Source organism: Atheta coriaria, unplaced genomic scaffold, assembly GCF_025399875.1.
Source record: "Atheta coriaria isolate IRGN ID8LTWV9N9 unplaced genomic scaffold, Caltech_Dcor_3.1 hic_scaffold_6_pilon, whole genome shotgun sequence".
Taxonomy (NCBI): Eukaryota; Metazoa; Arthropoda; class Insecta; order Coleoptera; family Staphylinidae; genus Dalotia; species Dalotia coriaria.
Window position 1 is genome coordinate 12,311,910 of NW_027045448.1, and position 21,025 is coordinate 12,332,934.

General features: G+C 38.5%; 4 protein-coding genes across 20 annotated transcripts in view; 2 read left to right on the plus strand and 2 right to left on the minus strand.

Annotated features, from left to right (window-relative positions):
• Positions 1–4,112: 4,112 nt before the first annotated feature.
• LOC135793344 (uncharacterized) overlaps positions 4,113–21,025 on the minus strand; it is a 127,006-nt gene continuing 110,093 nt past the window's right edge. For 9 of the 17 annotated variants that reach the window (XR_010548619.1, XR_010548623.1, XR_010548622.1 and 6 more), the window contains 3 exons: positions 13,369–13,403; positions 5,270–5,487; positions 4,113–4,366 (listed from right to left, as the gene is read on the minus strand). Coding sequence is in view for 5 of the 17 variants with exons in the window: in XM_065304261.1 (XP_065160333.1) it covers positions 4,231–4,366; positions 5,428–5,487; positions 13,369–13,403 (231 nt within the window). In the remaining 12 variants the exon portion in view is untranslated. Of the gene's footprint in view, positions 4,367–5,269; positions 5,488–5,900; positions 8,062–8,114; positions 8,316–8,373; positions 8,515–13,368; positions 13,404–21,025 lie in introns of those variants that run through there. The other 8 variants (XR_010548626.1, XR_010548621.1, XM_065304261.1 and 5 more) reach the window with 2 other exon arrangements.
• On the plus strand, positions 6,370–7,586 carry LOC135793346 (glutathione S-transferase 1-like). Its single transcript, XM_065304267.1, has 3 exons — positions 6,370–6,510; positions 6,585–6,791; positions 6,874–7,586. Exons 1-3 carry the CDS (start codon positions 6,370–6,372, stop codon positions 7,198–7,200), a joined length of 675 nt encoding a protein of 224 aa, XP_065160339.1. The 3' UTR covers positions 7,201–7,586.
• csul (protein arginine N-methyltransferase 5) lies at positions 8,596–11,070 on the minus strand. The gene is made up of 5 exons (XM_065304259.1): positions 10,833–11,070; positions 9,839–10,705; positions 9,148–9,775; positions 8,873–9,085; positions 8,596–8,817 (listed from the first exon to the last, which is right to left on the minus strand). Exons 2-5 carry the CDS (start codon positions 10,687–10,689, stop codon positions 8,665–8,667), a joined length of 1,845 nt encoding a protein of 614 aa, XP_065160331.1. The 5' UTR covers positions 10,690–10,705; positions 10,833–11,070; the 3' UTR covers positions 8,596–8,664.
• On the plus strand, positions 11,231–12,411 carry LOC135793343 (transmembrane protein 177). The gene is made up of 3 exons (XM_065304260.1): positions 11,231–11,426; positions 11,484–11,712; positions 11,787–12,411. The coding sequence occupies exons 1-3, from the start codon at positions 11,269–11,271 to the stop codon at positions 12,351–12,353; spliced, it is 954 nt and encodes a 317-aa protein (XP_065160332.1). The 5' UTR covers positions 11,231–11,268; the 3' UTR covers positions 12,354–12,411.

Below are 21,025 nucleotides of genomic sequence, written 5' to 3' on the forward strand. Positions count from 1 at the left end.
CGTCGCTGATTATTCTTCACCTGTAAAATTATACTGAACTCAACATTGGAATAGAACTTGTTAGTTCTTATTTAGCAAATATAGGAGCTACCATGTAAGTAGAATTAATCAGGAAATTGTCGTCTCCAACACGGGTTGTGTCACAAGTTTTCTCCAACAAAACAAGATAAGTAATCGCGAATCTTTGTTTCCATTACGCGTCACACTAATAAACTGTAGTATTAATTTGCTAAATCTATTTGTATTTCATCAACAATGAACGTGTCTAGTGTAAATTTATGGCGATCCGTCGACCGTCGGCTAGCATCTCAAGCGGGACTATTAAAAAAATAATATTACATTTTATTATAAATTGTTTTCTTTCTATAACAACCTGCCCATTTCTGTATCCTGGTGTTACGTGGAAAATAGATTGTCTTTGTAATTTTGGTTCTTGTCTTTCTTAAACTTTGGATTTTCTTTCTCTAACACTCTGTGCATTCCTTTTCATTGAGTAAACATAAGCTATACTTGTAAGTTTTGGTTGTTTTTCCAATGCAAGTTGCAAATTTCCGTGGGAGACACTCTGTATCTTAATTTCCTTTGACATCCATGCATAAATGAGCTGTATTTGTTGTTTTGGTGTGTCTCGTTTTTATCTATGAATTTTCTTTTGACAACACCCTTTAATTATGCCACATAGTGCGAGTTCTAATACACGTATTTTTTTTCTGTTTCAGTTCTTTCTTTGATTAGCTACGTCATTGGTAAGTTTGAAAATATTATTACATCATGATAAAATTTTTGTAGTGTATGATGTAGCGTGAAGTTTCTTCAACCACCCAAGCTGTTTTCACTCTCATCACGCGTTATTCAGTTGTATTCTTAATTTTGTAATCGCGTTAACGCGTTTAATAGATTGATAATTAATTAATGTTGTAATATATATATAAAATACGTTTTAAATGGGCTTCCGGGTGTGAAGAAGAGCGATAACATCGGCAGGCACTTTGTCTTCATTTTGGAGTACCGGGATAACTTATAGCAAAGAAAATTTCAATAAAATTATTAGTTTTATAGGGTTTATTAGTGTTTTATAAATATATTGCCCTGTTTTTATTCTTGTTTGATATCCAAGGATAAACAGGTATTAATGATAAATTTCTTGTGTTTCTTCTATCGCTTTAGTGCTTTATACAAAATGTAGTTGTATTTTTCTTGCGCTACCTTATATTCGCAGTTCGGAAGTCACTTTTACCGCTACCTTTGTACGGTGCTTTGAATGGGAGTCCCTTCTACCGCACCTTTCGTACGGTGCCCTGAATGGGAGTCACTTCTACCGCTACCTTCGTACAATGCCCCGAACACGAGTCACTTCGCAACCTTCATACGGTGCCCTGAACACGAGTCACTTCTACCACTTCCTTTTGTACGGTGCTCTGAATAGGAGTCATTTCTACCGCTACCTTCGTACGGTGCCCTGATTGGAGTCACCTCTACCATTACCTTCGAACGGTGCCCTGAATGAGAATCACTTCTACCGCTACCTTCGTACAGTACTAAGTGCAGAGATTTTTCGTTTTTGTCCCCGATTTTTCACCATATTATCTCCGTGACTGCCTCCTCATATTGACTGGATTCAATTCTGGATTTTAGGATATATTGTTTATACTAATAAGAGAATACGTTCACAATATACTCGTACAATCTTTTCACTGCATTGGACTGCATCCACAACATGAATTGTTCATATTTCTCACTCCTGATCCTTATCGGTGTTTGTGCATAAACAACTTTTTGTTATTGCGTTGCGGCGCGTCCGGCTCGCTCAGCCGTTTTGTTTCTTACTTAGTCGATCGTGCGGTGCCGCGTGGGGAAGACGCGTTTACTTGATCGGAGGTTTTTGGGCGACTAATCGCGTTTCTTGTGATTTTAAGTTGGTAGTTGAATTAAAATCGGTCAACAAAGATAAGATTTAGAAGTAGTGCGCAGAATTACAATTAGAAGGCAGAATTGCCTGGTTTTACAAGATACGCACGTATTTGCCGTCGGCCGGCGGATATCTCCCGTCGGCTAAGAATTCCTAATTCCTAGTGGTTTTGTTTTGTGTATTCATTTAATTATTAATTTGAATTACCACTACGATTTGGGCCTCTTGTGGAGTATTTCACCTACGAAAATGTTAGAAGGTGTGTAACATAAATATTATATTCTGTTATCATTCGACTAATTAAACAATCAAATGTGGATTCATCACCCGATAAGGAAAAACGATCAGTCAAATTAGTAGAAGCTCGGAAAATGGTCACATTTAATCCACGATGTAATGCAAGTAGTACAATATTGTCGCGTTCCGTCGGCTGCCTATTCGCTTCCGTTAGGTTCTGTTTGTAATTGGCTTCACGTGTTTGTTAGTTTCTGGGTTTAAGCGATCATGATTTAGTATTTTTTTAAAAGTAGTAATTATAATTAATAATTTAAATATTATTTATTAGGTTCTATCCCCGTACCTATCACCTCTCCTGGATATCTAGATGGAAACAGGTAATAGAACTTGAATTTTTGTTTTCTTTCTTACATCACCCTGTATATAAATTTTCCTTTATGCTCAGCGAAAAATGAGCAATATTTATTGCTTTGGGGTGATTTTCTTTATAAATCGAAGATTTTCTATTGACAACACCCTGCATATAAATTTTTCTTGCTCAGCAAAAGTTTCCAATCTGCATTGCTTGGAAGCCATTTTTACATTGTAGATTTTCTTTTGGTAACACCCTGTATATAATTTTCCAGTGATGTCACGTGTAAAATAGCCATATTTGTGGTGTTTCAAAGTTTGTCGTTGACGTATATTCTAAAATGATTTTGTTTGCTTTTTGTTACACCCTGTATATTAGTTTCCTTGATTGTCGAGTGAAAACGAGCAAGGTCTATAGTGTTTAGATTTTTTTATTTGCACTGGAAATTTTCTTTTTGTATCACCCTGTATATTCATTTTCATTTTCAATAACGTCGAAAATGAACTATTTCCTAATTTTCTTATTCCGGTAGAACTGTACGAAGTGGTACTTGCTTATATGTGCGCGGCTTAGCAGGTCGTAAGTCCTGTTTCAATATGGCGACAGGTATTCTTTTGACTTGTAAAGTCTAAACTTGTATTCTATTGTTAATAAAGAAATAGTAAGATATATTGACTTCTTTGATTCGTGTACCCCTTCTATCATTTCAGGAAGAGTTCCCTCTCTCAGGGGATGATCCCCTCTATAAAAATTGTTAAGGTAACCTGTATGATTTGTCCACCCCTTCTTTCATTTCAGGTACAGGTCAGAACTTGTAATAATATTTTTAAGTGTCCCCTCTCGTGAGGCGACTTAAAACTTAGAAATATTTGAACAAGACCTTATAAGGATTGTCCTTATAAGGAGTTCCCTCTCTCTGGGGATGATCCCCACCATAAAAATTGTTGATATGCCTGATAATTTCGGGGATGAAGCGCAGAGACATCGCAGCTGTAGGATGGGCCGGGAGCAATGGAAGAATCGAAATAGTGGGCGATCGACCAGAGCGCCGGAGGCGCTCTGGGAGATCGACCGTAGACTGTCTCATAACGACACGTGCCAAAAATTTTAAAAATCTGATCCTCCCCTGTTCTCTTTCTTCTATCTCCTCCTCTTCTCTACTCTACTCTCTGTTCTCTTCCTTCTATCTTCTCCTATTCTATATTACTCCTTCCTTCTTCTGTTTCTCTGTTCTCGTTTCTCCTGTGCTTACTTTCTTACTTCCCGTATTGCCTTCACTTGTATTTTAATTTCTCTTATATTTCGTTGCAATTCATATATGCAACCCAAATTACATCTGATATTTTTATATTTGAGAAAAATGCCTTCCATACCTGAGATTCGATCCGTGTCTGCTAGCATGCCAGCAGGTGCACGTCTCCACTCGACCACCGAGTGTTTTTATCATTTATATTTGATTCTTCTATTTATGTTTCTACTTTTATCAACTTTTTAAAAATATTAACACAAGCCTTAGCTGTGGTGCACACGCTCCACGTGCATAGGACTTATATGCAATATGATTTAATACGTCAATCCTGAAAACGACAGAGAGGATGATATCAAAAAGAAATATGAAAGAGATTGTAATATTATATTGTGTTTTATTTACAAACATTATATAAAAATATATACAATTATTCATATCGAAAATTACCATGGCTATGAAATTCAGAGAACGTAAAGACTTGCCTTAAAATACGCACATCCATAACATCGTTGCAAAGGATATTTCAATAAAACAGTCGCAGTCTGGACAAATGCATTCTGCCTGTTCCTCCTCAGTTGCGCCACATCGTATTCTTTCTTTTGACTTAAAGATAGCAAACCTAAAAAATGAATATTAATACTATTGTTTCTAATTTCAAAAACGCCGCGTTCATAAATCAGGACCACTCAGCGTGTGTTTTCAACTAAATTAAAATACAATGCAACTTTATGCTAGTCAAAATTAAGAACATGTCATAGATATTGTCACATACGCATATTGAAACTATATGGCCACTTGCGACAGTACTAAACATAAACATTTATTACAATACAAATTTAAAGAAAAACTATATGTTTTGTCACATGGTTAGTACCTTCTAATATTCTAATAAACCAAAGAATTCTAATAAACCATGATCTCACGCTACATGCGAACCGCAAGAAATGAATAAGAATGGGTGTAAATAATTTTGTTGCACGCGCAAATATCTTGTCTACTCACTTTAGAAGAAAGAAAGTAAAATCTCATTGAAAATTATTTTTTAAGAGTTAAATTAAATTTCAACACTATCAACAATTCGAGCTGGGAACAATGCAACGGTACGCGGACAGCGTAACAGTCCAACGCCATAAAAAAAAGTTGTTTACATCCAGAGACATCGATAAACGCGGAGAGAAGAGAACGAAGATAGTTCGTTAATTACATGCACAGAATAGAAGGACCGCAAATGTTATAAGATTCAATTCTAAAAACCGAATTAATTAATGATTAATTAATTTAATTATAAATTTACAAGCCCCATATGGTTTGCAGCATGTAGCCGTGGATGCGGGATCAAATATAACGATTGACCGAATTCAATTTACTATTCAGGTTAATTTGTCGATAAACGCCTAGATATAAACAAAATTCTATTATGAAAATATAGAATAATCAAACAGAAATTAGGGTAATAAAAGATAAATTTCTTGTACGAACCAGGACAAGAAATAATAAAACAGTATTTACTGAAACTACCTACTTGGTATATGTGGATCGACGGCAAACTTCCTTAAATGTGGCTTGCAGTAGAGCGAAGTTCACTTAAGTAAATATACAAGCAACATGGCGACGAGTAACGAGAAACACACGAAGACAAACCGGCGACTTATCTTGGCGACTAGAACCAACTAGACTCACCAGCGTGATCCTTGCCCCATGCGCGTAGTTCCAAATCGTAGTGCACAAGACTGGTGCATTCTGTAAACAAAATTCAGAATTATATGAATTAAATTATTTAAATTTAGGTAAAATTTTACTACTACTGGTCTCATAATGATTGTAGAACAAAACTTTATGAAACTGTGTAATTTATAAGATCATTAACCATAAAGATTCTACTTTCATGGACTGATGTTCTTCAATTATTAGTACAGACGATTTTTATCGTGAATTAATCAATGACTCACACACACACATTATCAAAGTTTCATGGTTGTTAGTTAAGGGGGTAGTGGAGGCGGTTGATATACAGAATCTAGCGACGGGTGAAAAACCTTCGACGCGGTCAACGACTATGCGACACTGACATTTATAACATTGTACATGTACATCACACTCTAATAAAATATAATCCATTGGTATATAAAATAAAATAAAAAACAAAAATTCACCTTTAAAGTTTTTCTTTCACCTGGTGTATAACTTTTCTTGCCTTCGATTTAATCTCCTTCAATACTCATTAAAGTATTAAGTAATTTAAAACTAATTTTCAAATATACACAACCAGCGAAAAGCTATACCATCAATAATAAATATTGTATTTTTCCTATTATACCTAATAATTTAAAAATTAAATAATCTTTAATCGACTTCTATCGTCGCTGTGCGTGTCAGGACGGTAGATGAATTGATAAAATGTCACACGCTTCGGAGTCAGGTCGGCACCGCCGTTGTTATTCATTTTCCGACAAAAAAAACATGTGGCAAATCAATTTTATGCCCTAGCCGACAGGAAAAACAGAGCGCATGATACACTAATGTCGCAGTGGCACAACGGAGAGCTCCACGAAACTTCGGCAACGCTCAGTTACCGAGTGACCTGCATCGCGAGAACATCATAACAGAAAACCACCCGAAGTCATGGCACCGATGTTATACAAGAAGGACATTAGTCCTCCGAGCCGGGGCGTTCTCCTGACGGCCAAAGGATTGGACGTGGAACTGGATTTCACAGACATTGACATGGCAACTGGAGAACATTTGGAAGCAGACTACGTCGAGGTAACATTAATAATAAAATTATTTTAACTTAAAGCAAAGCTAATTAATTAATTAATTTGTTTCTGCGTATATAGAAAAATCCTCAACACACTGTTCCTATGCTCGAGGATGACGATCTTATTCTGGTCGACAGTAGCGCAATAATTATATATTTGGCATCGAAATACTGCAACGAAGACAACGCAAATATGTACCCAGACGATCCCAAGCTGCGAGCTCTGATTCATCATCGATTATTCTACAATTGCGGCACTTTACAATCCTTGCTAGGACAAATCGTCGTAAGTTCAATCTCAAGGGATAGAATTAGATTCTAATGATAGTAATTTTCCACCGTTACTTTTACGTAATGAATTTTTTCAGCGTCCCTTCTTCTTTGAAGGCAACACTACCATCGACGAAAAACTTATCGACAAAGCCAACGACGCATATAACATTTTAGAAAAATTCCTAGGCGACCGGGAATGGATGGTCGGCGATAATTGTACCATCGCCGATTTGGCCCTAATTCCGTCCGTCACCTCATTGAATGTCCTGGTTCCTATCGATGAAGAGGCATGTCCAAAATTATTAGAGTGGATCGCCCGCGTGGAGGAACTACCCTACTACGAGGCAAATAGCGTTGGCCTCGATGATTTCAAAGCAATGCACGAAAAAGCGCTCGCTGGCGCTGAGGAGTCAGCCGAATAATCGATCCCTCATTACCAGTTGCATATGCACGCCGCCCCGATTGGACTCGCGCTACTAAATAATACATACGCGTAAACTCGGCTAGAGCACGGAATTGTTAATGTTACGCTATCGATTCACATTAGCTTTCACCTTTTGTTGCTATTTATAAATACATAATTTGTATAGAAGCTCACAATTTGGATACAAGGTTTCCACGTTACCGAAACATATTGATTAATGTACCATTTTTTTCGTTACTGAAGGTTGTTGATGTGTGCGATAACAATGATATAATTGCGACCTTTATTTGTGAACTAGTTAGACCTTTAGGAAGGCGTTCGCCCAATGTGAATTAATAATGTGTGTACTGAGGCCTTTGCACAATAAAACAATTTATGATTGAGTGTTGGGACCCGGTGGAGTAGTATTTGTGTTGTTAGAGGTGGTTTTAGATGTAGGGGCCGAGGGAGCGGTGGGGGCCGATGGAGCAGCGGGTTGATGTTGTGTAGGAGTTTCTTGTTTGGATGAGGTCGATGGCGCGTTGCTAACAGGCTTGTTCTTAGCGTTGTACGCAACAATCTTATCTTGGATCACTTGAGCCAGTTTACTCAACCCGCGCAGGTGGCAATCACCATAGTATGGTAGTTTTTCACAACGCTGCAGATAACTGTGTAAGTTTACGTAATGTTTTGGATCGACAGGATACAACATATCCAATGTAGACATAGTTGCCAGGCAGGACATATCTGCAAGGGTAAGATTGTCGCTGGTCAACCACTGACGATTTTTCAACAAGGTGTTTAGGAAACCATAGTTTTCTTGAATTCTCGAGACATTGGAGACTGTAAGACCAAACTGATTCCGAAATAGGATTGGGGTCTGAAATTATAATTGTTGCAGCAATTGCATACTGGTAAATGAAAAATAGTTACTAAAGCTTGATATAAAATAGGATACAACACTCCAGAATCATAATGTAGATACTGATCAACCAAAGCTCGTTTCCGGAGATCATCTGGATAAATAGTCGTGTTGTTGGTAAATTTCTGAACCAAATAAGTACCAATCACGTGACTGTCCGTGAGAGTATATCCATTATCCCACAAAATAGGAATGGTGTGCCGAACATTAATCTATAATTCAAGCAGAGCGTGTAAGGCACAAGTCATAACAATTGCATGTGTGATTAACCTTCGATAGTTTCTTCATGTAATTTCGGGCCATAATGTCAATCTCCTCATACTCCAGCTTTATTTCGAGCATGCGGGCCAACATGTATACAGCGCGACATGGTGGACAAATAATGTTATAGTATAGTTTAGGTAAAGACATTGCATGTGAGCTTTAGAGTTAGCAGCGGAGGGAAGAATCAGAAATTTTGGATGACACTGGGATAAATAACTTCTAACTGACACAATTCTGAGAGATTAATTCACTTAGTCAAAATAATGTCAATTCAACAAATAGTGTCATAAGTTAACTTCACTTTTTGATAAAATACGAACGTCCATTTGGATTGTAGATGCTGCCGCGCACGGGTGAATTCAGGCACCATTCATACCATACTTTTTCTTCATTCTCGGCGCGCCAGAAAGTAACGTCAATCATAGCGCCGGACGTTATTTGAATTGGTTCCTAAAAGGTAAAATAATGCATTTTCAAAGAATTCAAACAAATCAAAGGTACGTACGGCGAGTGGAAACAATATTGGAAACCAGCTGACCATGTTCGGTGAATGCGTCTGTGGATTGATACTTAACATAACTTCTTTGTACAAAACGGTTTCGAAATATCCAGCGAAACCCGTTAGTACACAATTTTGCGGCGCTCGGAATTTTACAGACTTAACGCGTTCGTTTACAATACGTTCCTCCCGATTTGGATGTTTAAAAGTAAACAATGGCTAAAAGTAAATAAAAAACACTTAAAAACAAAGGAAATATGTAATTTTTCTTCAAATTCTACCTGAGAAGGTGCAATTTGATATGCATTCACAAAATGCACAACGTATGGTGTTTCATACATTGTATACGCAGGTTTGTCATGTAGTCGACCATTTACTATCTCATTATGCAGTTTTGTACTTTGCAACGGCGCCAAAAACGAAGTGTACGACTCAGGAATTGAAATACCGTTTGGTTTCAAAAATCGCTGAGCGCCGTCTAAACATTCCGGCGACAATTCGTTATCGCCAAAAGAACCTAGAAGTTCAGAGACAAGGATATCGGCGTCCTCAGGCGGACGACATATGCGCATATCTTGATGAATCAGCGTTACAAGTCCTTGCCATTCATTCTGAATGCGCTCCTCGAGAGTGTTTATTGCATACGGATTCTTCTCAACTGCATAAACACGAACTTTGCGTTGTGTTAAGTACGATGCATTCAAGACTGCTTGCACTAAAGGTCCGCGACCAGCACCAACGACCATTATAACAACGCATTCGAGGCTTTGCGGCATATCTTCCAACGCACGTCTGATTGCATTCTGATATTCAATGTACTTAATCGGATCCTTTTCAAAGATTTCGTACACTGACGCTTCCAAGTGTTCAGACAGGGGTTGAAGTGGATTTTGCAAAAAATCTTCACAGCTATTAACATTAAAACAAAAAAGTGAATTTTTAGTTCACATTTTAAAGTTACAAATGGCTTACCCTAATGAAAACTCATTAAATACAGTGTTTTCATACAATTTCTTTCCTAAGAAATTCATATAACTGTAATATTGATTATAGCTGAACTTAGTTGAAGGCCCTTGAATCACATATTGCACATCGAGTGCCATGAATAACTTAATAATTTCCTGATAAACCTTAGGCAACACTGGTTGGTTGTGTGGATTAGGAATAAAGTGACTGGTGTGTAGAATTAATGCCTTTACTGGTTCTCCACACCATCTTTCTAAACTTTCCTTGCTTGGCAGTTGATCCAACTTAGGAAGCTCTAAAACTATGCCTAGTTTTTTGTGATAATTTGCAATTCTTCTAAAGTCATTCCAAGTCTCCCAAGATTCATCATTGTCAGACTTTTGCACAAATGGAGAAGATGCTTTCCTAATAGGCATTTGCACCCAAACTTGAAAAGGCACTCCAAGTTGGAATTTATTATAAAGTATATGTGCAAGGTTTCTATTCTGACCTTGTTGTAGTTTAATCATTATAGCTGGCAGTACTAGATGACTTGCAAAGCCTAATTCTTGCTTTAAAAGCAACTTTTCTGATTCTCTAATGTGCTCAATTTCATTATCTACTTCATAAGCTCTAGAAATCTTACCAACAATAAGTTTACTCCAATCTACAGATTGCAGCACTCTATCAGTCCTTCCTATTATTTTTGTTGGCTCCTTATCAGTCAAGTCTCTGCAGTTCATAGGATGAGCAAGGTTTGTCACAATGAAGTGGTAACCATCTGCACAAACACTATGCAATGTTTGCAACAAGTTGACTGGGTTATTAATTTCCAAGGCACAGGACATGCGTTTGCGTTTCTCGTTTGGATCACCCATTTTATGGACAAGTGATCTTAAAGTTTAAAGTTTAAATGAGTAATGTAGTTTAAAAGTTCGTTATAACATACACATGTTTTTGAAGATTTGAGGTTATTTTTATGTTTTTGTTCAGAGTTAATTAAAGACAATATAACACTTACCAAAACTTCGTGGTAATTAATCCGTGATGTCTTAACTTCAATCGTAAACTTTGATTGTAGTTTACTGATTCATTATAACAATGCTGAATAAACTTTTTCACATCACCGAACTCGCTTACTTTATTTGTTGCACATGAGCATTTCTAGGGAATTTCATGTTTCCCCTAGTTCATAAATTCAAACGTACGAATTTGAACAAAAAGTAGCTTAAACAACACAAACTAAACAATTGCAATCATAAAAATCAATTTAGGTAAGTAGTAAATTAATTTTATATAAATTTAAGTTTAAAACAAGAAATATAAATTTAATTTAATCTAAAACGTAAACTGGGTTTTTGAATTCATAGTGATTTTATAATGTGCCGATTCTTGCAACCAACTGTCGGCAACCCAACATACAGGAAAATTGTCCGCACATCTATTTTCGAGTCGAAATGTCTGCTAAGAAACTTGGATCGTGGTTTGTCTCGGAAAATGGGCGAAAATTTAGTTTTGCTGTCGGTACCGTTGCAGCAATTGGAGCATTTTCTGCGCAATACGTGCCTCATACATTTTTAATTGAACAATATAAGAACGTCGTGCATTACTACCGGTAAACTGCACAGTTGTAGAGGTTAACTTTATCTAACTAATATAACAACTCTTTCAGAAAAGGCATAGCAGTTCCGGTTCGTCCTGATCTATTGGAACGATTTAAGAAAACTCTTGATCTTGCTGAGGTGTCAGAGAAAACAAAAAAGATATATAGTGCATTCTCAGTTGTTGGCTTTGACATATTTTCTGCTGGATCTTCATATAGCAAGTTTGGATGTATTATAGGCCTGCCAGTGAATTTCTCTTATGATAATGTTGACACAATTGAAAGGCACAATATTAAAGTATGCTTTGTTTATCAATTCAATTTCTAAACTCTTAAAACATCATAATTTGAATTTATTTTGTACCTTTACAGATCTTGGCAGAATCAGTTGTCTGGGATTCAAAAGAGGCCAAAGATTTCTTGGAATCACTAGTCTTATCAGAAAAAGCACAAATGTATGCAATGGCTAGGGAAATGCGAATGGCAGAAACAATGAAGTTGTACTTTGATTCAGCATACTGCACTTTAGGAGTATATTTCACCTATGCATTCAGTCAGTTTATTAACATGCGCTATAATATGTATGTAAAACCAGTAGGAATCAGACTAGTAATGTATGGACTAGTAGGATCATTTTGGTATACGAATTATATCTTTGTCAAGGACTTTACGCAACTGAAATATGAACGTAAAGTTGATGAGGAGCTTAAGCATTTGAATCCTATATTCGTAGAAGGGGCAATTGAATTTTACGGCAAAATATTGCAGCGGAACAAAGCGTTACGGAAACTGATGGGCAGAGAGGGTGAGAATATGTACTCGGTTCACGGTAATGAGAATTATTTGTTGCGACAGAGGCATTTACCACTTGTTCAGAGAAAGGCTTACTTTGAGAACACGTTAGATCCGAAAGAAAGTCTGATTAGAGAATATGTATAGAAGAAAAGCGCAATGTTTACGTTTATAATGTTAGATAAAATAAATATTTAGAAATAAACCCATTTTTGTTTTAGTTTATCCTGAATATTTCAAAAATTTCACCAGCAGAAAGCGTTTAGATTGTAAATTGGATTTTAACGAACACCAGTAGCTAAATTAACAATTACGTAAAGCGGTCGGCGCGGACGAGCGCAGAATAAAAATCGAGAGCAAAAAAAAGCAGCAACACGCGGCGCAGCAAACAACAACGGGGTGTAATTACTCCGCTGGCAGTTTGTGCGCGCTTATTTACATCGTATTACCGATTCGCCGCGGTCCCCATATCCGCCGCGGTGCGCACATACGCAGCGCAATAATTGCGTACGCTACGTGCGCCCGAACGTCGCACGCATTTTGACGAACAAACAATTTAAACTTTCAATTACCACCCGACCGATGTACCCGCCGTCCACTTCGTGTGTGTGTGTTTGTGTACGCACAGAGGCTGAAATTATTCAGCTGCACGCTGCAACCGGCAGATTAAACGCGCGCGCGCTCCACAACAATGCGCGCCTGGCTTGAGTGTGTTAGTGTGTTGGTGCGCCGGAACGGCACTTAATTGATTATTAACACAATGCAATGTGCAATGTGGAATTTCACCAATTATTGCGTAATGTCTGCGCCCATGTGCGCCCGCGGTGCGCAGCGCCCGGCTTGAAAGTTTGTTGAAAGTTGAGAGTTTGCAGAGTTCACCTATCGACACCGTGTGGGTGGAGCGCACGCCGCATGCAACTGTCTGATGGAATGATCGACGATTGTGTCGGTGATTACTAATCGTGTTTTTCCTGATCGGATTTACTAAATGTATTTATGGCTAGGCAATACCTCACCCTTAAATTTATAATTACACCAACTGACTTGCAATCGGTTACAGTCGAGTGCGAGGTCAGACAATCACAAGTCCATTTCTCATTTCATAATTCAAATTCATTTTTACGATTGTAAGTAACTAGTAGAAAGATATAAATGTACTTACATTATTGTGTTGCTGTAGAACCATCCGAAAGTATCCTACAAATTAAAAACAAATGCATTAATATAGGAAACATCTTTAATTGAATAAAATTTTCATTTGTATGTTTAAAAGTAAAATAATCCAGTGCGAGGTCGAGCAATCTCGTAAACATTTCACAATATTCGCAATGGAAACGATTTTAATCAATTACCAGCGAATACAACAAAAAAACGATCGCTGGAACAATCTAATCTATGTACATAAATTCAATATTCGTTATTAAATCCATTTTTTACAAACCAAATGAGTTTTCGTATTTTCAACACACAACTCTTGCGAGTTATTCACGCGAGCGGCATTCATTCAACTATGCGCTGCCCAGCTAATTGTCCATTATTATTTATTATTTATTAGTTGTCGCAGAGTTACATATTCGCCGTGTTTGCAAATCGCCGCCGATACAAAATTAATAATTGGCTAGCACACAGGGCGTTTCCACTCAAACCACTGATTATGGCTGTGAGTACAGGTAGCGTTAATGGTCCGTATGTGTTTTAGTTTTTCCGCAAAGACTAGAATTCTCCAGTATAGCGTGGACATTCGGTGCGGTCAATTAGCTCGTCGGCTACCGTACTGCCTTGCGCCAACAGAGAGATTTCACGCATCATTTGCCGTAACTAATCGTTACACAATCAGAAATGCCAAGAAGAGACCATAGGAACTCAACCACAACAAAATAATAAACGAGATTTGCACGATACAACATGACATCTTAAGTTATGACAAAATGGCTGCCACAAACCGGAAACCCATACAAATTTATAGCCAATTTATAAACCAATGTAAAAATATACATAATTGCAGTAAGTATAATGAAATAACATGAAATTAAATTAAACAGAGCTTATGGCTGTGGAGAAAATGTCTATTGCACAATCCGTTTGCCCACATACGCAAATAAAGCGCAAATGCCGACAATGCAATCCGCATCTCGAGGATTGCCGCTTACGCAATCGGAAATCTTAAACAACGAAAGATGCAAATCTCCACTCTTTACTTTGTCTCCTTTGCGGGTCGGCGCCGAATTAACATAGCTCACCGACTGACGCAAAGCCATTTAAAACAACCAGATGTCAATCGCATTTTCTACAATTCCAACAATACGACAATCCGCTGCATGCAATGTTTAATTTTTAATTGAAAAAGTGCCGATTTCGAATGATCGCAGCCCGAGTACAAGTAGCTTGGAAACAATGTATACATAATCCGAGTAGGTACGGAATGGTAAACAGTGAAACACAATTCGTTGCGACATTGTTTCCAAGATGGATGTGGATGTTCACGTGGGTTTCGTATAATGTTTCCTTTTGGTTCCAACATCACATTCTCCTCGCGCATAGCGCGCTGCACATTTATCTAATTTTATGCACACAATATTGCAAGAATTACGGCGTTATTCGATTTCGAGTAATTGATTTAGTCATTGCAAGCGATTCCATTACATTCGATTACGACATCATGCTTGGCACTTCTTGTCTGCCTAACTGCCTACTAATTAATTATGAATACAATCAGCGAACAAGAGATAGTTAATATTTGTTTAATTAATTTTTAGCTTTTAGCTAATTTTAATGCAAAATTACGTGTTATCTCAATTATTTTATGTGTCTCGCATTTTCATCGATTAAGCAGATATTTATTAGCTATTGATTTATGCACGGACGTTATTGAAATTGTAAACCGATATCTCGCATCTAGAAAGAACTTAACCACGACAATAAACAGGCAATAAACAAATTAATTTATGCGAACGATCATAAATGCACTTTGTATTTGATTGCGGTGTCCGAAAAAATAATTCCTGATTGCAATAGAGTGAATGCTGAACTATTAAATCAAAGTAACCAAAAATTAAAACTGCCATAAAACTATCAGTTTCACACATAAATATCGTTGTGAATGATGTTTTTTCGTCGATTTACGTTGCGTTAAGTACCTACGCGCGCTCGAGCGATCAAATAACCAATCATTATTTTACGCTTTTTGCGCTCGCAGCTTTCGGCCGGGCGCGTTGCTGTTAATAACGATTAACGATTATTTCGTTTTAATGGCTTTATATAATCTCGCGGCGGGCCGTGAAGAAGAAGTGTCAAGAGGCATTCCGGCAAGCACCTCATTGGCATATTTATATCTTCCTTCCGTCGTTACACGAAACGTGTTTACTCCTGGACGCAGGAAGAATTCGAAATATACCAGCTCGATGTGAAATATTCAAATGTGACGCGGCGCGACACGACGTAAATTTACGGGTCAGTCTTCCGGAAAACAAGAAATCCAAGGCGTCGCCATCAATTGTGACTTTTATTTGTTCCGTGCGCCACTCGGGCATAATATTTGTTGCATGTTGTTGACGGTTGCACGGCAGCGCGAGAGCGCGACAAAAAACACGCGCCTCGGAAAAAGGGCTCGCTGCGACTGAGTGCGGCACCAATTTAAAACAAAATAATTATTTATGAATACATTGTGCCTTGTGCGTACGTATACAACATACAGGAGTGCGGTGCGTGTCCGACGTGCTTCAAAGTGTGAGCAATCATTCCGCGTCGCGTCGCGAGAAAAAAATACATTTGAAATTCAAATCCCGAGTATTAAATTATTGCTTTGTTACCGTTTCCACATGCGCTCCACATGCTGCTCTCCGAGCGGCAATGGTGTCCAGCGTGGAACAAAACTTCTCATGTTGGAACAATGTTGTATTGTAATTAGATATGCTCAATGTGGCGGCGCTCGTTTCGGTGTGTTATTGATTGATGTGGCAGCAAGAAAGCTTTCCAATCAAGTGCACAATGCGCACGTCAAGTTGTCTTAAAGTTTATCGCAATTAGAAAGAAAAAAAAAACCCAGCGTGTTCGTTAATTTCGCATTCAATAAACACAATAAAATTTACGGCGTGTAATTTCCACCTCGTTCGTGTTCGTTTCCACCTTTACCTTTCGCTTCACCTTTGCTCGCCTGGCAGCGCTCGTAGGCAATCGCCGTTATCTCATATTACATATTAGCATGTTTAAATTGCGCTTAAATTTAATGAATATTCGCGCGCTACCAACCTTAGCGCGCGCACCGATACCGACGCCCTCCGGCCGTATGACAATTGCGTTCATTTATTTCTTTATTCCGATGCCGTGTGTAACTTAAGACGAATGTCTTAATATCCTACCGGCGAAAAAATGCAAAATGCATTAAGCATTAAATAAACTCAATGCGCGCACGGCTTGGCGCAGTGAGGAAGTGCGTTTTAACGAAGTGGGCACGTTTAATACGCGGATTACACTCTCGCGCATTAAAGGATATTACGACGAGCGAGCGCTATCTGATTTCATAAACGTCGTCATAATCGGCGTCATTCTTCGTGCTTCATTCGCCCGGCGAAATTATACGTTCGCGGAATACGCTCGAATTCATAATTGCGATGCGTTCGGATCGTGCATTGACCATTCAGACTTCTTCGGATGCGCATCCAACGACGAATTGACCGCGCTGTGTTCTAATTACGCTTAATAATCGCTATAAATTACAACTTTGACATGTTGTATTCGGATGCAATTTGTACGTAATTTCTTTGGCGCATTAACGCTTCATATTCAACATGCATTTATGCCTTCAAAGAAAGTCAATTCGGATCGTAATTGCCACAAAAAGTACTAAATTAGCATTTAGTTTTAAGCTGTTGGACTTAATACGCATGCGCGGTAGTTCTCAAAAGAAACTTTCATGAAAATTTTAATCCACTGCCTCGTTTTTAAAGTACGATTTGAATAATTGCGTTAGAGTTACAGTGCTCTAGCGCTAGACAAACACAGAAAAAAACTATGTTTATTCGCGTGGCGTGTTATTAAAAAGCAATTAATAACGTACGTCATATCTCAAGCTCACTAATTACGTTAAAAAGCAGACTTCTACACCGTTTTTCGTTGGGTAACAAGTCTCGTTGCGCGGCGCGCCCAAGAAACCGAGATTGAATCGAAATCACGTACCTGCGAACACGTCGGCGATGCCATCAGGCCGATTGCTCGACTTCCTCGTTTGCTCGCGCTGGGTAGCGTGCTCGCAAGCGGCGTAATTCGAAAATTTCGGCAGAAAACAACGTGTAATTAAAGCGCGGTGGGCGCCGCCCGACAAGTGCCTCGGCCCGTCGGCGCTGTAATTAAAATTCACCTCTGCGCAGTTTACAATGTTTAAAACGTTGGGCTGTTGATTATAATATTAAATTCGACAAGCGTGCTCATGCCCATGTTGCTGCGACGCTACATTAGGCGCAAGCGTTTTACGTCGGTATGAATATACGCAGATAACACCGCAGAAAGCCAGCGTAATGCTGAAAGGAACAAGTCATGGGGATTCATTGTGTTCGTGCGTTGTAAAGTTCGAACTTTACGAGCTCATCACCTATCATTTAGATCGTTATCACAGCGTGCGCGCAGGAAACATTTCAGTACGCGCCTGTCCAATCTGATTAAATTATTAAACAAAAAATCCATTGAACGGCGCTCGCAAGTGATTCCCAGGCGACTCCCAAAAGTAGTTCTGATGTTAGGTTATGAACCCATCGATCAGTTGACATCGCGGTTTAATATCTCGATAATTATGCAACACACATTGCAATTTTACGATTAACTATCTTCCACCTGTATTAACAACATTTCACATTCGCGTTCACTGCGGTTATTATGTGTGCGGGGTAATACGATATTTTTGTGCGGCGTTGAAGGCCGGCTGGATGAATATGAAAAATGCAATTGCAAATTGATGGATGCGCGACCGATGAAGACGGCGGAGGCCGTGTGCGCCGAGAGGCGAAAACAAATAAACAGGCATAATTGCCCGACAAGCAGACATGTGGCGTAATAAAGGATGAATTACGAGCGATTTCGGCAGGTGCCGATAACGAGAGAGACAAGTGCGTGCGCGATCGACGAGCGAAAATTATAAAGCGTCGCGAATTAAGAAACAAATGTTCGATAATTATTTTGTTAATGTCGTATATTCATCCGTAGGCTATTTTAAACTTCAATTTTTATGCCGTAATTTAATTAGCGCTGCAAACTTTAACAATTAGAGGAAATTATTTGAAATAATAACGGAAATTAGTTGAAATTATGCAAATTTGTGCAATACGCCAAAGTTGACGACCATTAGCATCATGGCCGTCTAGAATTCCACCCTCATTAACCACCCTTGCATGAGCTACTCCCTCTATGGCTTGTAGAAATAATATTCTCATTGCAACGTGCACGCGACATGCATTTTTCACGTTTGTACATATCCACGACTCATGAGTCGTGCAATCGGCATAAAATCAAAATGGCCACCGGATTTTACGACATTACTCCAGAAACGGAATGGAAAAAAAAGCGTCGCATGCAAAACGCGTTCGATATAACTACTTATAGAACTTTTTTCCCTCGGTTGGAAATGGCGCGAAGGGCGTTCTCCGGCATCGCCGCCCCGACGCGGCCACGAATAATCCGCGGCGAAACGCGCACCGGAAGCACGCACCGCGGCGTGTGACGCCACGTTCGCTAGGTACATGCAAGAATGGCCCAACGCAAAGAAACCAGGACGCCATTAGAATTACTAAATTATATGAAATATACCTGTATATACCTATACGCGCAATGATGATGTGGTGGTTGCAGTGTTGCGAACATTATACTCGCAATCAACCACACAACGTACGCATGCACGGCTCATAACCCTTCTCATGTGCATAGTGCATGCATATGCAAACCCAATTTTAATCAAAGCAGCGCAAATGCATTCATAATTACGCGCGCAAAGTTTACAATTTTAATCGCAATTGCATCAACAATAATTCAAACATGGTGTATATTTGGTTGCACGTGGCTCGTGAATCCGCATCGCATCCGAATGTGAAACGCAAACCGTGTTATAACTAGATGTATAGTCGGGAAAGCCTATTAATGCTGTAATTTGTAATTAAGCAAACATAAAATGACACACCAGCCCCGCGGACCCCGTACGCGCGCTGCACTTAATTATAAATCATAATTAATGACGCTACTTGTTTGCTTAACTCATTGTTCGTTCCAGGATGCGACCAAGATGGCGACGCGCGCCGCCACTGCGGCAACCAGCAATGCATTGCACGAAAGTCGCATCAAGATATCGCCCGAAACAATTTGCTTAATTAATTTCTAGTGTGATGTCGAGTCGTTATCAAGGTTTTTGTGTTATACGTGCACAAAGAAGAGGAAGAAATACAAAAAGTATTCAACTCTCAACAAGAATTGCTTTTGTTTGACTTATTTATAATACATTTGATGCAAATGTTTATGGTTGGGAAATGTATTCGACTCGTAAAAATTAATAGACCCTTTTTAATTGCATTAAATTCCATCATATGTTTGCCTAACATATTTATTATTTTATTATTTTAGCTCTGATGGTTTTAGAAGCAATAATGAAATTCTAATTGACAATTAACAAGTCGTCTCTACGAAAACCTTCAAACCTTCCAGCAATAGTTCCAAGTTTACTCTTAATTCCACGGTTCAAACCTAAGGCAGAGGATTCATTATTTCCTTCCATAGTGAATGGCTTAATTTCTATTTCCTCGGGTGGAAATGGCGTGCGCGCGGCCTCGAGTTCGGTTTCTAATTAACACATTAATTCATTTTTATGCGCTTCATGTTGCTGCCTAACGCCCCGAATCATCGGACACCATAAACATAATGCGCTCGTATTTTAACTAAATGACTTTTTCCTCGCAGCGTGCTGGTAGGTAGAAGAAGAAGTCGAAGAAGAAGGTGGTGCACGAATGCGGTAATTTATTTTATTGTTATTACCAAAAGTATATTATTTTTATGTGCCGCGAGGTGCATCTTGACCTGTTGCCAACGAAATAAAACTTTATGCTCACATTTTTATTATGAAATGAATGCATTATACATTTGTTTGCCACACGCTTTACCTCCTCGTCACAATCACTAGCTGGAGTTTTATGTTGCGCTCTGCTAATGACTGTTTATGGCCGTTATTGACGATTAAATTCCAAACACTTCGAACAGGAGTAGTGCCATTGAGTTATGTTTTAGGTTTGGGGAATGGCACCTTCAATAGGTAAAAAATTTCGACGAGGAGAAAAAATGCCCACGCGTAAAACGCGTTCTTGTGCATAAAATTATAGAATCGTGAAGTCGTAAAGTTGCTTATTAAAATAATGCCCACGTCGACGAGTGCGCTGCGGACGTAATCAAATATTATTAGCCTCCTAATGATAATGCTAACTATCAATGAGCACCATGATAATAAAATGTAATGAACGAGCATCATATATGCAAATATTTCAAGAAATCTTCACAGAAGCGGCTCTGAGCACTCATTCTCGAAAAATTCAACATATCTTCAATACAACTTTGTAGCAAATCCAACTCTGTGGTGAAAATTAAAATGTAATTCTTTTTCATTAGAAATTTTCATAAAATAAGGTCGTATTAATCGTAAAATTTATAATCATTATACCAACGTGATTGTTGCACATTCATTCCCTCAAGGTTTCTGCGCTTAGCTCGCGCCGCATTTTGGCAAATAATAAAAGACAAAATTGATTATTATTATTAAACTTTGCGATGGCGCACATAAATCATAAAATTTTTGC

Bases quoted from the DNA above. Each gene is read 5' to 3' on its own strand.
- LOC135793346 (XM_065304267.1), top strand. From the start codon at position 6,370: ATGGCACCGATGTTATACAAGAAGGACATTAGTCCTCCGAGCCGGGGC. The intron at 6,511-6,584 runs GTAACATTAATA...CTGCGTATATAG, and splicing joins TGGAAGCAGACTACGTCGAG to AAAAATCCTCAACACACTGT. The intron at 6,792-6,873 runs GTAAGTTCAATC...GAATTTTTTCAG, and splicing joins CCTTGCTAGGACAAATCGTC to CGTCCCTTCTTCTTTGAAGG.
- csul (XM_065304259.1), bottom strand. From the start codon at position 10,689: ATGGGTGATCCAAACGAGAAACGCAAACGCATGTCCTGTGCCTTGGAA. The intron at 9,776-9,838 runs GTAAGCCATTTG...TAATGTTAATAG, and splicing joins TTTAATGAGTTTTCATTAGG to CTGTGAAGATTTTTTGCAAA. The intron at 9,086-9,147 runs GTAGAATTTGAA...ATTTACTTTTAG, and splicing joins ATCAAATTGCACCTTCTCAG to CCATTGTTTACTTTTAAACA.
- LOC135793343 (XM_065304260.1), top strand. From the start codon at position 11,269: ATGTCTGCTAAGAAACTTGGATCGTGGTTTGTCTCGGAAAATGGGCGA. The intron at 11,427-11,483 runs GTAAACTGCACA...CAACTCTTTCAG, and splicing joins AACGTCGTGCATTACTACCG to AAAAGGCATAGCAGTTCCGG. The intron at 11,713-11,786 runs GTATGCTTTGTT...GTACCTTTACAG, and splicing joins TTGAAAGGCACAATATTAAA to ATCTTGGCAGAATCAGTTGT.